This window comes from Pezoporus wallicus, unplaced genomic scaffold (genome assembly GCF_028554395.1).
Source record: "Pezoporus wallicus isolate ANWC-B61680 ecotype Strahan unplaced genomic scaffold, APGP_CSIRO_Pwel_v1 contig_8218, whole genome shotgun sequence".
Lineage (NCBI taxonomy): Eukaryota > Metazoa > Chordata > Aves > Psittaciformes > Psittacidae > Pezoporus > Pezoporus wallicus.
The window spans coordinates 284,635-299,990 of NW_026636063.1; the positions used below are offsets into that span (position 1 = coordinate 284,635).

Genomic DNA, 15,356 nt, shown 5'->3' on the forward strand with positions numbered 1-15,356 from the left:
CTGAGATTTTAGTATACAATATGAATTTATTGAATAAAATGTGGTTGTTCCCCTCCCCCCCCCCCCAATATGAGATATACAGTTTTATAAGAGCAGTTCAAAGAGGTTTCAGACTTGCATCCAAAATGCTTTCAAGCCCTTTAAGATAGTAGAATTCCTTCTCTTGACTTTGGACATCAGAATCTTGGGCTGCTACCTACCAAAATAAATACTGTCTTGGTATTCACCTCCTATCAGTGGTAGCAGCCTGTCTAAAAAGCAGGATCAATGACAGAAATGAGCTTCTGCAACTTGTTATGAAAGCTGGGTGGTGTAGTCTGTATTCTGGGGGTTGTCACCTGTGGAACCAAGGGATTTTGTGAGAACATCACCCAGAGTTCCCGAACAACCTAGGAAATGCAATTCAAGGAGTTCTGAATCCAGAAGTCAAATTACAGACAGAAACATACAGTATTGATGGAATCCTAGGAATTTGAGATTATCATATAATTTCTTTCAGTTAAGTCAAAATTTTCAAAGGGCTGAAGCTGGATTTCTGTGAAAGAGTGTGAGTGTGAGCATGAGCGATGCGCACACACAAAGCTCTGCCATGCCCCATTTGTTTCTGTCTTGGGTAAGAAAGAACATTGGGTATAATGAGGCTCAGTTTAACCTCCAGCTGTGAAATGCAGGATTAGTCATATCCTATGCTTAACCAGCTTTGTAATAACTTCACTAGATTCCACTTCTTTCTGTATGTGAAGACAGGGTCAGGGAAAAACCTCTTAACTGCTATGAAGAAGCAGCATTTTCTGTGTTTGTAACGTGTGGAGAGGTTCAAAGTACACACGTTCTCCGTGATCAATCCATCTGAGAAGGACTGAAAAATGTTATAAAAGGAAATTAAACAATAGCTGTAGAGGCTTTAAACCAGATTTTTGCAAGAAGTTCAATGCCAAGGTCTAGATCAGCTCAAGAAAATCTCGGTGTCTGGTATGTGAAAACAACTTGGGGATGTAAGGGAAGGATATTAATCATTCATTGCTTTGGGGATAAAAAAAGAGAGGCTCCACCCAAAACTGGAAGTTTGTGACAAAATTTTCAGTTTTTGTTTTCATAGAATCATAGAATCGTTAGGGTTGGAAAGGACCTTAAGATCACCTAGTTCCAACCCACCTGCCATGGGCAGGGACACCTCACATTAAACCATATCACCCAAGGCCTCGTCCAGCCTGGTCTTGAACACTGCTAGGGATGGAGCATTCACAACCTCCCTGGGCAACCTATTCCAGTGCCTCACCACCCTAACAGGAAAGAATTTCCTCCTTATATCCAATCTAAACTTCCCCTGTTTAAATGTTAACCCGTTACCCCTTGTTTCACTTTCCATGAAGCCAAAAATGCAAATTAAGTCTTTGTAGGAGACTTTTAAAGAATATTCAAGCTATCTCATAAAAATTTAGACTGGCTGTAACTGATTCTTCCTGACCATTGTTGTCCTTGTTCAGTAGAGAGCTTTGAAATCTGAGTGGTCCTCCAGAAGAGGGGGACTTAGGTGTCCATCCTGCCCTGGCTGCTGCTCAAAAGAAGAGAGAGGCATACAGCAGAGCCCTTGGCCAGCTTGGTCCCAGCATTAGTTAAAACCTGCAAGGGACCTTTTCTGATTTGTGAGAATGGGAATCAGGTCTTCGCCTTCCTCATTCCCAGCTCCCTCATTTTATGGGATGTGGGAAGTGTCTTGAAGGCAGCCTCAAACGTGTTGCTGTGGATGAGCTTCTGGGAGTAGATGTGGTGGTACCCATTGGCCTCGTTCCCTGGAGTGTAGTTAACAGAAGGAAATGAATGGTGACTCCAGGAGATGGTCCAGTGAGTTTATTCATATGTATCCACATCTGTATCTACTGGTCTGGTGGAACTGGGGCAGCATTCCTTAGCTTCTTAATTGACATCCCTAATGAAGAGGTTTATTTTGGTGCTAATGAGCCATGGATCGGCTCCATTAGTCTGGGACTCTAAAACTCATTACACACAAACCACAGACCATATCAATGGTTATAGCTTTGTTTGGTTTTGTTAACTATTGAGCTGCATTTCTGTTTGGGTTATAGGCTGTGATGCTTGAAGCTCGGCTGCACCAGCCTGTATTCTCTCTTGAGCAAAGCCTGCCAGTTGTGTGATTATAATTATGTACTGCAATTTGATTTGAGCTGATTATCTGAGTCTCCCCTGAGTTACGGGATTGATCTTTCTCTGCTGATCTTAAAACAAGAGGGAAAAAATACAGATACTCTTGAATATTACCAGTGTACTGAAGTTCCCTACCTCAGTTCTACAGAGACTAGAGAGGTTTGAAACTTGCACTGCTTTTATTGCCTGTACCCCACTGAGATGCTAATAAAAATATTTTTCCAAGAGTGATCTGCTTCTTACTGACTGTCTCCTGATATTTATTAAGCTTTTTCTGCTATTAGCTGCCCTGACAATAGAGAATTTCAGTTGTCACCATTGTGACCAGGTGAAATCTGCTCCTTCAGCTCATATGAATGCAGCTCATGATATGAGGAGAAAGAGCATAGGCAGAAGTGGGGATGCTTGTTCCTGTGTTACGTTTGTGCATAGCTGGTATCCAGCTATGGCACAACATCCAGAATACATCCTTGCAGCTCCCCGTGCTGCTGTGCAAGGGCTGTGCACCTCATTCTCAGGGTTGTGCCATTTCCAATTCCACATGAACAACTGAAAATGGCTTTACTACTGAAGCTGGCTGAGGTTGTGCTCATGACCTCTGGCTGAATAGTGGAAATTGGGACAATAGGTGTCTTGGCAGACCATCGTCCTTTAAAGCCTTTGTCACCGGTCTAAGGAATGATCCTTGAATGCTCTGGGTGTGCAACAGGCATATGAATGAGTGCAGAGGAATTTAATCTCTCCTGTTACAGAAAGCTCATATTATTACATGACATGGAGGATGTTAAATAGTTTTAATCTCATCCCTTAATTTTTTTTCTTATTTGCAGAGTTCTTTCAAAATCAAAGACATTGATTTTTTTATTGCATTCTCATGTGTGTAATTTCCAGCTTGCCTGATAAATGCTGTTGAAGTTAATGGGACTCTTCACATATACTCAAAGTCAGATATGTGCTTTGCTGAGCTTATTTTTGCTTTAATATGTCTTGTAGTGATAACTGCAATTACTGAACCTTAATTCAATTATTTACTAGCTTCACACAGTGAAATTGCCCATCCCTCAACTTCCTGGTGCATGAGACCCTAAAACATGGATTAATGAGATAAGGAGGAGATCTCTGTGCGAGGTCATGTGGTGTAGGATGTTCACTGGGCACAAGACTTCCTGAAAGAGTCACTTGTGGGTGCTGCTGTGGTCAGAAGAAAACAGGGCCATTGCCTGGGTGCCCATGTGAGACATGTGCAAGGCAGGTGCTTTGCAGCATCTTCTTCACAGTATCTCGGATGTGTTTCTGCTTTGCTTTACCTGGGCAAAATATCACTGCTCTGCTGGGATTACTAAGGGTATCTCGGGTCAGGTTGTTCTTGCAGAATCGTGTATTCTGATAGTGCCATTGAGCTCTGCAGGTATGGTAAAATATCTGTAGTTGTGAAGAAAAGTAAGTTGATCATGCTTTAGCAGCTGTTTGTGGGGTCACAACGTTCTAAATGAGGATAGTAAGATGTTAATGTTTCTGTAATTAATGATGGGTTCTGCAGGACTTCATTCATTAATACCGGAAAAGGGGTTGAAGTTCAAAGGACAGTATTATCTTGTCAAGTGCTGCATGTAAGACCAGCTTATTTTAGTCATTCTGTGGTAAAGATAGAGTTATTTCTAAGATTATAAAAACTTTTTTTTCTGTGAAGTTTCTAAATGTATAATGTTCTTCTGTTCCCTTCTAGCTGGCTGACTGCAACAGCTTGCCACGAAATTTCAGTAAGGTAGAGAGCTAATACATCCACAAACAGCTTCTTGGATCTGGGGCTGCCTTTTAGTATTGCTGCTGGTTGGTCGGGGCTCTAATTGCTTGTACTTTCACATGCTAATGTTGGTGATTTCCATTTTTTAATAATCTGAATCATGTTAAATATGCCTCTAATTATTTTTTATTTCCCTCCTGTACTTGTGCAAAAGACACTGGTTAGTAATAGCTGAGTTTTGACCAACTTCAAATCAAAGCCATTTACTTACCTGAAGAAAGGTTGGTACTTTTAGCTAAATTGCTGCAGGAAATAACAGTGAAAGATTTTGAGCTAAACCTTCCATTTAATTACCCAGTTGCACAGAATGGGTTGTTGAGTGTCAAAATTGAGGCAGTTTCAATTACTGGAACAATTATGGTTTAGAAAATTGTTGCTGGTAGGTTTAAGAATTTGCATTGCAGTGACAGGCAAGTAATTCAGGTAATGGGCAGTAAAAGAGTTCATGAAGATGAAAGCAGCCTGACACAGTGGCCTGAAATAAAATCTTTCTCCTTTTTCTCTTCACAAGTACATATAATTACAAGCCAAGGTCTCAGCAGAGTTTTCCAGCTAACATCCAAGATTTAGAATATGAAGTAAGAATGACATTTCTTTTCACATAGACTTTTTTGTAAAGCCCAAATCCATGGGGATTTACATGGTCATGTTCACCCTGATATTTAAATGGCAACTAAAGGAAATCTTCTGCTTTGTAAAAGGGTGGAACAGCCACTAAAAAATGGAAATTGCTTGTCACTCTTGAGGGCTGGGTGATGGTGTGGCGTCTTTGTTTGGCCAAAGAAAATCTTCTAGGCTGGTGTCAATAAGGGTGTCTTCTATTGCCAGTATTGAGTTCTTCACAGTATGCTTTTCCATCTAGTTGCACTTCATGTTAAGATACGTAATTTCTTCTAACGTTATGTTGAATAGCAGGTATAATATTAATGCATTTAAGTGGTACAGTGTGTAATCTGTTGTCTCTTGAGCTTAGAGCCACTGGGTCTGCGTTGTAGGAAAACCAAGCTGATTATTATAAAGCCTCTAAAATGACAGTCCTCTGGGAAGTCTGCTGTCAGTGACTCATGTATGTTTGATTCTCCTTTTCATTCTGGACACATTTTTCCATTCCTTTATAAAGGGACTCCCCAGAGGTAAACAGAAGGGGGATTTCTAGGACTCCTGGCCTTCAAATTGGTGTTTGGCTTTGGTTTTGTTGTTGTTTTTTTTTTTTTTTTTTTAAATGGCCTGTGGACCAGGAGACAAAGCTTTCACAATGCAGGAAGTTACAGAGAGGTGAAGAGAGCATCATCTCAGGGACTCAGGCATGGTCCTCAGGTGTCACCAGCACCATTCCTGCTGCATCCTGCCATGTAGCAGAAGGATGTAGGTCTCTAGCAGCTCTTCATCACATCTGCCAAGCCTCCATGGGTACCTTGGGCACACTCAGGCAGGGTATGCCCAAGTGTAGACACCTGAATTACTCCCAGGTGACCCTGCAGCCCGTGGGGAGAAGGGAAGCTGTGACCCTTGTAAAGGCTTTAATATTTTGCATGGCACAGGGTCAAACCCATCATTTATGATTAATTTTTTTAAAGCTCTGTTTTGCCTTCAGCTGTTACAGCTTACGTGAAAGGAGAAAATAGTGTTTTCAATTAAAGGCTACTTATGTAACAACCCTGTTTTGAATGCTAATTCGTGAATTGCTTGTGTTACTTTTTTAATTTTCCTTGGTCACTTCAGTGCATAATTCAAATTGAAGTAGTTCTGGGTTGTTTACTCATCTCTTTCATGAATGCCAAGAAGTATCGTTCAAGTAAATTTCTACCTTTCTGTTCTTAATTTCTGTTAAGACTGATCCATTTTGTTACATCAAAGTATTTCAGAAATAAATTCATGTCTTCTTTTTTCTCCCTTCCAGCAGAAGTAACACCAAAGCGTAACAGAAAAGATAATTTGTCTAACTTGTCTGTAAGTTTTCAACACTTTATCTTCACAGTTGGTTCAACATGGCCACAGCACTGATCTGACTTTAGTGGACAGAAACGGATAGGAAAATAGATGTTTCTTCATAGTACTTTGACCTTAAAGTACCACAAACTATCTTCTTGTGTTATTTGTGTTACTTTCAAATTGAATCACTCAGCACATCAGGTCAAAAAGTCAGAGGCCACCATTTCTTCTCCTTGCTATCAGGATAGAAAACTTTGATAGGAACAAGTGTTTGCTGATTTTTTAAAAGTGTAGTTTTGGGCTTGGTAAGCACCAAGACTTTAATTTCTATCTCAGGTATTTAAAATGGTACATTATTTTTTATGGAAAATACTTAACCACTTTCCATCCATGTTAATCACATTGCTTCTGTTTTCTAGACAGAAAAAAAGTTGGGTTTACAATCCATTTTTACTAAAAACCTGATTTGTTGGTCCTGTTCTTTTCTCACTGATAGGAATAAGCAAAACTCCCCCCCTGCCAGGAGGAGCATATCTAAGTCCATTTCTTTAATAACAGGGCTGACAAGGATCTTGGGTTTTGGTCAAAGAACAGCATCTTCCAGGGTCACTTGAAGTTCTGCCTAGTTGAAAAATAAAGCAATAAATGTCATGTTGGTATTTCCGGATAATGAGGAGCTATTGTGTCTGAGTGACCGCTGTGTAACTGTCAGCATTGGTAGTGTATAGCACAGGTTCATTCTGAAGGTGAAGCCTTGAGTCCTCAGCTTTGTTCCCATTCTCATTGGCTGGTAAAGGGAGGTGACACTGTGGCAAGTGATGCTGCGTTAGACCCTAGGGAAGGTCTTGCACTTTGGTACCATGGTGAAAGTTAGGAGATGCTTTCTTCTTCTCTTGTTTCCTTTCCTTTTTTTTTTTTGTCTGGTTTTTTTTTTTTTTTGTTTGTTTGTTTGGTTGGTTGGTTTGGTTTGGTTTGGTTTGGTTTGTTTACTATTTGGGTGAAACTAGTATTTCATACAAATTCCATGTAAAAGAGCAAGAGCTACTCTGGAGTAGTCAATGGCCAGTTGTTGGCATTTGCTGAGAACAAGGGAATTTCAGGTTATGCAAGTTGTAAATTTGATCCAGTTAAGTAAAGACTGACTGTGAGTCTCCTTAGCTCTCAATTTGTATCTTTTCCTGTCACTCCCACTCTCTCTGCTTCTCATCTCAGGAAGCATTACCAGTAAAACTTCAGTCGAAACAGCACTGTCCTGTGGAGTTTTAGGTCAAATGAAAATGGTTTTGCTCATAAATTCCTTGAAACTCCAGGAATATGAAGTGATTTTACCTGAAGAGTAATTTATTACAGACATGTTGCCTACTAATTGAGATAATCTCCAACAGTGATGATGAATGGAGATGATCAGGGATTCTGTACTTCTAAAATGCCATCCTGACAAGAAAGTCAATTTGCGATCCACTAACATCTCAGTAATGAAAATTGGGTAAGGTAATAAGAGATTCCATTTTGTGAATGAATCGACAATGCAAATAACAGGATTTTTAATTTAGGTTTAAGTGGAGTAATGGCTTCTCATTCTGATACATTAGTCATACAGCCTTTTAATGAGGGATTCGCTTTCTTTTCCTGGTTAGCTCTAACACTGATAGCAAAGCCCAGTGAATGTACAAATGTTTAGGGAGGTCTGATGAATACATGTCACTGCACAATTTTAATTTAAAATAGGAAGAAAAAGCATTATGGTGAAAAAATACACATTTGCTTTTTGTGCAAGGAAAATAAGTAGTGCAGAGCTGTGATTAGTAGGCTGTTGTGAAAAATAACTACAGTAAGATTCTGAAACAAATTCTAGAAAATATAGAAGGAAAATAGTGTTGAAGGGAATGCTAGTGAAAGGGACTGGCTTTATGGCTGACAGCAGTAGGAAAGGAGGTCCTTTGACCATCTGCAACATGGGTGTGTTACAAATAGCAGCAGATGAAGACTGTTCTTGAACTACCAAATCCACCCTGGGCTTCGAACACCTCATTCCTCTTCTGGGTAGATCTCTGTTCAGCATTTTTATTTCTTAGGTGTCCTTTTTTTTTTCCCTTTTTTTTTCCTTTTTTTGTCTTTAATTGAGAGCTTGTTTTGATATTCATTGAACAAAGTGGGAATCTTTCCATCAAATTGAATGCATTAGGTCAGATTCATAATCAGCAGTGACTGAAACAACCTAACAATAGTTTTGTCACACACAAGTGCACTGTCTTAAATGGGATTTGCGTAAGAAAAGCAATAAAACTAATCCATTATAAACACGTGTTATAACTGAGTTTTGACTGTATCTGTATATTTACCAAAACAGTTTCAACCAATTAAAGCCAAATTGAAATTAATGCAGACTCTTGCTCCAGGCAGGAGCATAGGGCAGTTAAATTAAATCAGTTTAAACTAGCGTATGTTTAGCCACAGCAGTATGATGCTGTGTGTTGGTTAGACTTAGGTCTGATTGCCTTCCTGCCTTACTTACTGCCTTACGCTGCTGAGGCATTTTGACTTTCTGTGGGGACAAGCCATAGCATGGTGAAACACATGCTATGTCTCTTGCTACGGCAAGAGAAGAAGTTTCTAGGAGGCAAACAAATGTCCACCAAATCTCTTTCTCATGCCTGTTTCTACTCTCCTGGTGCCTCATAGCTTGTGACATCTTGCAAGTCTCAGTGTGGTTTGCAAAAGCCTGGGTAATCCAGGGCCTCTAAACACTGTTGAGGCAGTGCATGTCCTCCTGGAACAGAGCCTTCAAGGAGATCAGTGACCTCTGCAGTCTCTAGCACAAAGCTACAACCTCATGTTTTCAGTTTGCTGTTGTATTGTGCTTTTCCCTTGCTTATGTAAGTGCCCATTCATTACAAATGTCAGGGAAGGGTGGCTGGAATGACAAACTAAAGAAGTGGGTAGCAGAATGTCAGGACCTCTCCAGGAGGTTGCTCTCCCTCCGTGCACACACAGTAGTGAAGAAGAGGTTGCACAAAGCAGCTGAAGTCATTTACCTGGACTAATGTAAAGCTTTCGACACTGTCCCACATGACATCCTTGTCTCTAAATTGGAGAGATACCAATTTGGTAGATGGACCACTTGGTGGATAAAGAACTGGCTGAATGGCTGCACGCAAAGAGCTGTGGTCAATGGCTCAATGTCTGGCTGGAGACCAGTAACGAGTGGTGTCCCTCAGGGATCGGTGTTGGGACCGGTCTTGCTCAACATCTTTGTCGCTGACATGGACAGTGGGATTGAGTGCGCCCTCAGCAAGTTTGCCAATGACACCGAGCTGTGTGGTTCGGTTGATATGCTGGAGGGAAGGAATGCCATCCAGAGGGAGCCTATAGGGATGCTTGGGAGGGATCTTCATTAGGGACTGTAGTGACAGGATAAGGGGTAACGGGTTAAAACTTAAACAGGGGAAGTTTAGATTGGATATAAGGAGGAAATTCTTTCCTGTGAGGGTGGTGAGGCACTGGAATGGGTTGCCCAGGGAGGTTGTGAATGCTCCATCCCTGGCAGTGTTCAAGACCAGGTTGCATGAGGCCTTGGGTGATATGATTTAGCGTAAGGTCTCCCTGCCCACGGCAGGGGGGTTGGAACTAGGTGATCTTACGGTCCTTTCCAACCCTAACTATTCTATGATTCTAAAGCAGGGCAGTAGAATTGTAACCAGCTAGGGTAAAATCCTTTCAGGATAACCTCCAAAAGCCCTACATATCACATGCCTGGGAAAATGCCAGTAAGTGAAGAGTCTTCTCATCATCTTCCTTTGTGACCCACTAAACTTTGTTTGAAAGCATGTACCTGTCAGGCATGGTGGGGGAAACTCAGTTTTGCCGCAGTCACATGTTAGCTTCAGCAAGAGTTATCTTGTTCAGATCTTTCTCTGACTCTCTGTTGTGAAATATGAAAGAAATATAGGCCACGATCTTCTTTGACGCCACCTTGTTAATTCAAGGGAATCCTAGACATCTGATATGCTGAAATCATTCTGTATCACTTGACTCTATGTGAGACGCAACAGTTCCCAGCAGACTGGGTGATACAGGACTAGCATCCCTTTCTCCTGATGGGTTTCTTGAAAACTGCCATTTTCTTCACAGCTTGTAAAAGGAAAGTTGATAGGGTGAGTGCACCAGAATGTTTGTGAAAGTGCTGGGTCATGCTTGATGCTTTAACCTAAGAAAACAAAATTTTGAAATAAAACGAAAGCTGAACGTGTCCTAAAAAAGGCTATGGAGCTACAAGAAAATGTTTCTGACACTGGTAGAAAATGACCTATCCAGTCTAAATGCACCAATTCTTCTCTGCTATATGGGAGCAAGAAATAGAAATTAACTTTCTCTATTTCCAGAGAGCTGTGCACAGCTGCAGCCCCAAAGTCTTGGTTATGGTCAGGCCTTTGGGGTTACCAAGGGGGTTTTATATACAATTGAGCTGATTTATGAGATTTCCTGTTAACTTTTATTGCACTAATGGCTTTTCTTTGGTTCTTTTGAAGTAGAGAACATCATTTCTGCAGCAAATGCAAGTCAAAAGTCTTAATGGAGCATAAGAATCTGAAAGGTCATGATTTTATAGGTTTGAAATAGAGGACAGTGCACTGCTTGGTACTCTTAAAAACATGAAAAGTTAATGAGGATGTTTGTCGATAATGAAAAGACATAGTCATCTCCTGGACTTTTGATTTTGGCTACTTGTGCATTGGCTTTTTAAGGGTGTACTTCTATAAATGAGAAACTCTTCTGATGTCTAGGACTGGCCTGCTTCAGAATCATAGCGAGAACTAACAACATGAGGCAGAGCCTTTGTCCCAGGGAGTTTATTCAATACTCTCAACACTCAGTGCTGATTCTCCCTTTGAGCACAGACTATTGATTGCATTTGTCTGGCTTCTAGGGTCACATAGACTACCTCTGTTTATTTGGCTTTGTTTAAGACCTGTGGGTACAAGCAAATTTTAAACAAATAAATGTTCTTGTGACACACATTTTGGTAGCTTTGATGGCTCACAGTAGCACTCTCACTGCTTTCCACATGCAGATGATTGGAACAGTGTATGGTGTTTTAAAATGAAAAATCTAGAAAAGGTCTCGTGGTAGATTTCTTCTGTTGGTTTTGGTTTAATCTGAAGTCTTAAAAATATTTTTTTCCATTTGCATGTTAACAAATTTTTTAATGAACATGTAGGAACTTAGCCAAAATAAAAAAGCCTCCTTGCTGTATCACTTAATGGAGCAGACCTTGAATGGTTCACCTCCAACTGCTTGCAACTGTTTTCTCCAGGTGTGGGCATGGAAAAAGCATTTTATTGTTCACTATCACTGCTGTTGCAGGGCGAAGTAATGGGAGCAGGTCGCAGGATAGAAGTAATGGAGAAAAGCAGTACAGCAGGAGTGGCAAAGCTTTCCTTCTTCTTGTTAACACAGACTGCCCTGTTTTCTGTCGTCTTTGCAGCAGTCCAGCACAGGTGACCTGAGGACTCTGAGGAAGGGGTTGTCTCCGTACCACTCTGAGTCACAGCTGTCATCACTGCCGCAGTATCAAGATGCCCTGCAAAATGTAAGAGATGTTTCCTTACCTATACACAGAGCCATGGGTTTCCTCAAAAGTGGGCATGGATGGAGGGGGGCACATGAAGGGTAGAGGGGAGCTCTCCCAGCTGAGAATTCATCCTGAAACCAGTACAGCTGTGCAGCTGAAACCTGCAGCTGTGGGGAGGATGGGGAACCCTTGGAAATACTGATCTTTGACTGAGTTTGGACCATCAGCTTCCTAGCATAGGTTTTTCAGTTAGCTAATGGTCATTGTTGTACATCTTTTAAAGCAAGGGTGAGTCTTGCTATACTTGCAGCTCCTTCTTTGTCAGTGCTTTGTATGCCTGCTGTCAAAAAGCTGGTCATGGATGAAGCAGAATATGGTTTGTCAAATGTCTGGCAGTGCATGCTCGGGGTTTCTTTAGCAATAAAGTTCTTATGACTTTAATTGCAGGTTTTTCTGTATCACGAATGAGGTTTATTTTTCCTGAGATATGCCTGCATTGCTTCTTCTCGAACAACAGAATAATCTTGATTAAAGCCTCTTGCAAAAGTTGGATACTGTGCTGCTGTGCCAGGGCTCCTCCTGCACTGGTGTGCCAGGCATGGCTGAGAAGGCAGAGGCCTGCCAGACAGCTGTCTTCCAGGTGTTCTCATGACTGCCTGAGACACTGCATTTGCTTGGTGATATTGTTTTCCAGCATGCAGGGAAAGCATGGATGCAGTCAGGGAGCCCTGCTGTGAATGGGCTGCGAGGATTGTGAACGTGAGCAGCAACCTGATGTCAGCACAGACAGGGGACCTCCCTGCCACCCTGTGTCTTCTGCTCTGTGCCCAGGGCACTGGTCAGCAGAGCTGTAGGTGCTGCAGGACTAGTTTTATGTTGGCTGCCTGCTTGGGTAAAAGCCATTCTGTAGATGCAGTGTGCCTCTTAGAGCTATAAAACAGGGGCAATAACAATTTAGGAAAGCATGCATAAATAAAACTCCACTGTGAAAGTAGGCCCCTTTCTACCCCTGCTGACCTGCAGGATGGATGGAGACCCTACAGCCAAAACAAATGGACAAAACCATGCAAATGCTATGGAAGACTGTGGCTGAATATGCCATTTTCTAACTTTGTCCCCATATATAGTCAGGAGACTTTATAGGGAGGACAGAGAGAGATGAATCTCAAGGTGTTTGGCCTTGCCAGTGCTTTAGAGTTCTGGGGATTTTCCTTCACTTCCCTTGTGCTTGGCCTTCTGACCCTAGGTTGGCACAGTTTTATATTCATCTTGTGGGTCAGGCTGGGATACAGCCAGCAGCTTCCTGCAGCGGAGCTGTGCCAGGGCTTGGAGCTGGCAAGGGACTTCTCTACCTGAGCACTGGCCCTCGCAGCTCACCAGGGCTGGTGGCAGATGGTGCTGCCTGCTGGAGCCCTTCCCAGCCACTTGTCCCTGATTTCCCTCCTTCCTTAAGGAAGAGGTGGCAGCTGGCATTTATGGAGAGGTCCAGGTGCTGCGTGACATTCACCTTCATCTGTCACCCTGCTGTGTTCTGCCTTCTTTGTGGGAAGATGGTAGATTAAAACAACCAGCTCTGGATCCAAATCCGCATTATCTGGGATACTTACATAGCCATTTATCTACCTATTCCTACCAAAATCCCTTTGGTTTGTGGCTTTACATGATGTATTATTTTTGTGATGAAGAATAGCAATAACAAATTCATGCAGATGTCTTTGAATGCCTCAGGCATGTCCCGGAAAGTGGACACTAAGATATACCTGACTTTCTCTGCAGCCTTGGTTTTTTGACAGCAGGCATGAGGTTGTGAGAAATCATTCCTCTTTGTCCCTGCTCAGGCTTCACACATGTGAGTGATGAACAATTGGTGTCGGCTCCGAAGCTGTCACATCTGTTCAGGGTCTCATCATCGTCGCTGCCAGTGCAGCTTTTTTGGGGAAGATCCTCAGCACATCCCTCTCTGTCACACAGGTTGCACGCAGGCACCACTCCAGCTCTCTTATGGCCCTGATGTATCTCAGTGAAACAATTTGTATCTAGTGGATCCTGGATCCTGGACACCAGTGCACGCTCAAGACATGTAATCAAAAGACACTTCAGTTGCTCTGTGCAGTGTTTAATGTGCGCATCATGCAGATGGAGGATTATAGATTTGCTCTGTGGGTCTGCAATGGTTAACAAATATCCAGTCCCAGGGGATTAGTTCTGGCCTACAGGCCCCTGGCCATTGCAGGGGAAGGTGTGACATGCATGTTTGTTAGCTTGAACTGTGAGCAGGCTGGTCAAACTCACCAGCCCTGGGAACTGCAAACCAGAGTCATCTCATGGTGTAGTAGAGGCTCCCCGTGTTGTTTGGAAAGTGAGGGTGATTCCCTTGGTCTTAGACCCTTAGTGAGGCATGAGAGGAGGTGACAACAAGCAGCTCCCTGTGGGACCTGTGATTTCCCTTGGGTAAGAAGGGCAGGCTCCAGGGCAAACTGATTGGCCCGGCTTGTTCTTTCCTATAGTCTGCGGCCTCCAGACATGTAATGGTTACTTGGGAAGATGAATGGTGTAACTCTGAACATGTCCTTTTCCTTCTTCTTCCCCTGACTTTATATGCTGAGCATGACACCACATGGTACAGAGCATCTCTTGGGTTGGTTGGGGTTAGCTGTCCTAGCTGTATCCCTTCCCAGCTCCTTGTGTACACCGAGCCACTGGCTGGTGGGGTGGTGTGAGGAGCAGACCTTTACTCTGTGTAAGCACTGCTCAGCAATAATTAAAATATCCCTGTGTTACCAACACTGTTTCCAACACAAATCCAAAACACAGCCCCATGCTAGGTACTGTGGAGTAAATGAACTCTACCCCAGCCAAAACCAGCACTCTGGGTGTCAGCAATGGAAATGGTCCCAAAGCTTCCTTGGAGGACTTATGCTTCCAGTTGCTATTTGCCAGGCTGTTGCTATTTCTTCAGTACTTTGTTTCTCCATAGTAGCTGGAACAGGTATTTTTCACCCATGTTGCATTCATGTTATACCTGCAGTGCATGTGTTTCCTTTGTGGCTGCTCCATGTGGATGTGGCAACCCTTGGGGAGGAGTTACTGTGCTCAGCCCTCTGGTTTGGTACAGAAAGCTGTTGGAGGAGTAACAGGTCAGATGCATGTGTGGCTGCAGTGCATAGAGAAGGTGATGCTCAGTCTGTCCTGGAGACTCTACCAGATCAGAGCTGTTCTGGAGTTTAACAGTACCAGATGGGAGTTACTGACTTCCCATTTTGTTTGTTGTCATTGTCCAAGGAGTCTGGATTACCCAGTCATATGGTCTCACCTCTGGTTAGTGAAATTACATTTCAGTAACATTGAGGGGTCTAAGGAGAATAACGCTGGGTTTAGGTAATTGCCACTGGAGGAGGAGCCCTGCTGGTGCAGTACCGTGAATTAGGACTCACAGCCGTGCCTGCCACGGTGGAGGGACTCTTCTCTGCAAACATATGTTCCTTCTTTTCACCTCTCCATGCCTCAGTATTTCCCTTGAAGGAATTGGGTGGGAAATCACTCATTCCATAGCATGTTTTTTTCAGGCAGTTCTTTACTATTAAGCTAAATATCACTGAGTGCTCCAGGATCCTCCGGGGTGGACGCTAAGAGGTGGTGTTTAATTTTGGAACAGTATAGCATTGCTGGAGAGTTCACTTATTTCTCTGTGGGCTTTCTGCAGCTTCATTTTAACGATGAGTGAAGTCTGGAAGGTGGAGTTATCCACGCTCAGTGTCAGCTGTCGTGCTCTCACTCTGTAAAGCCACCCTACACAGTATAAAGGTTAACTTTGGTCACATGTAATGATTGCGGAGTTACTATTCTGACGTGGGGAAAATGAAACTCCCCATCCACAGCACT

The 15,356-nt window shown here is 42.7% G+C and overlaps 1 protein-coding gene across 2 annotated transcripts in view; it reads left to right on the forward strand.

Annotated features, from left to right (window-relative positions):
• CCDC85C (coiled-coil domain containing 85C) overlaps positions 1 to 15,356 on the forward strand; it is a 105,676-nt gene that overhangs the window by 72,029 nt on the left and 18,291 nt on the right. The window contains exon 3 of one of the 2 annotated variants that reach the window (XM_057398974.1): positions 11,388 to 11,492. In XM_057398974.1, the coding sequence (XP_057254957.1) occupies positions 11,388 to 11,492 (105 nt within the window). The remainder of the gene's footprint in view (positions 1 to 11,387; positions 11,493 to 15,356) is intronic. The other variant, XM_057398975.1, reaches the window with a different exon arrangement.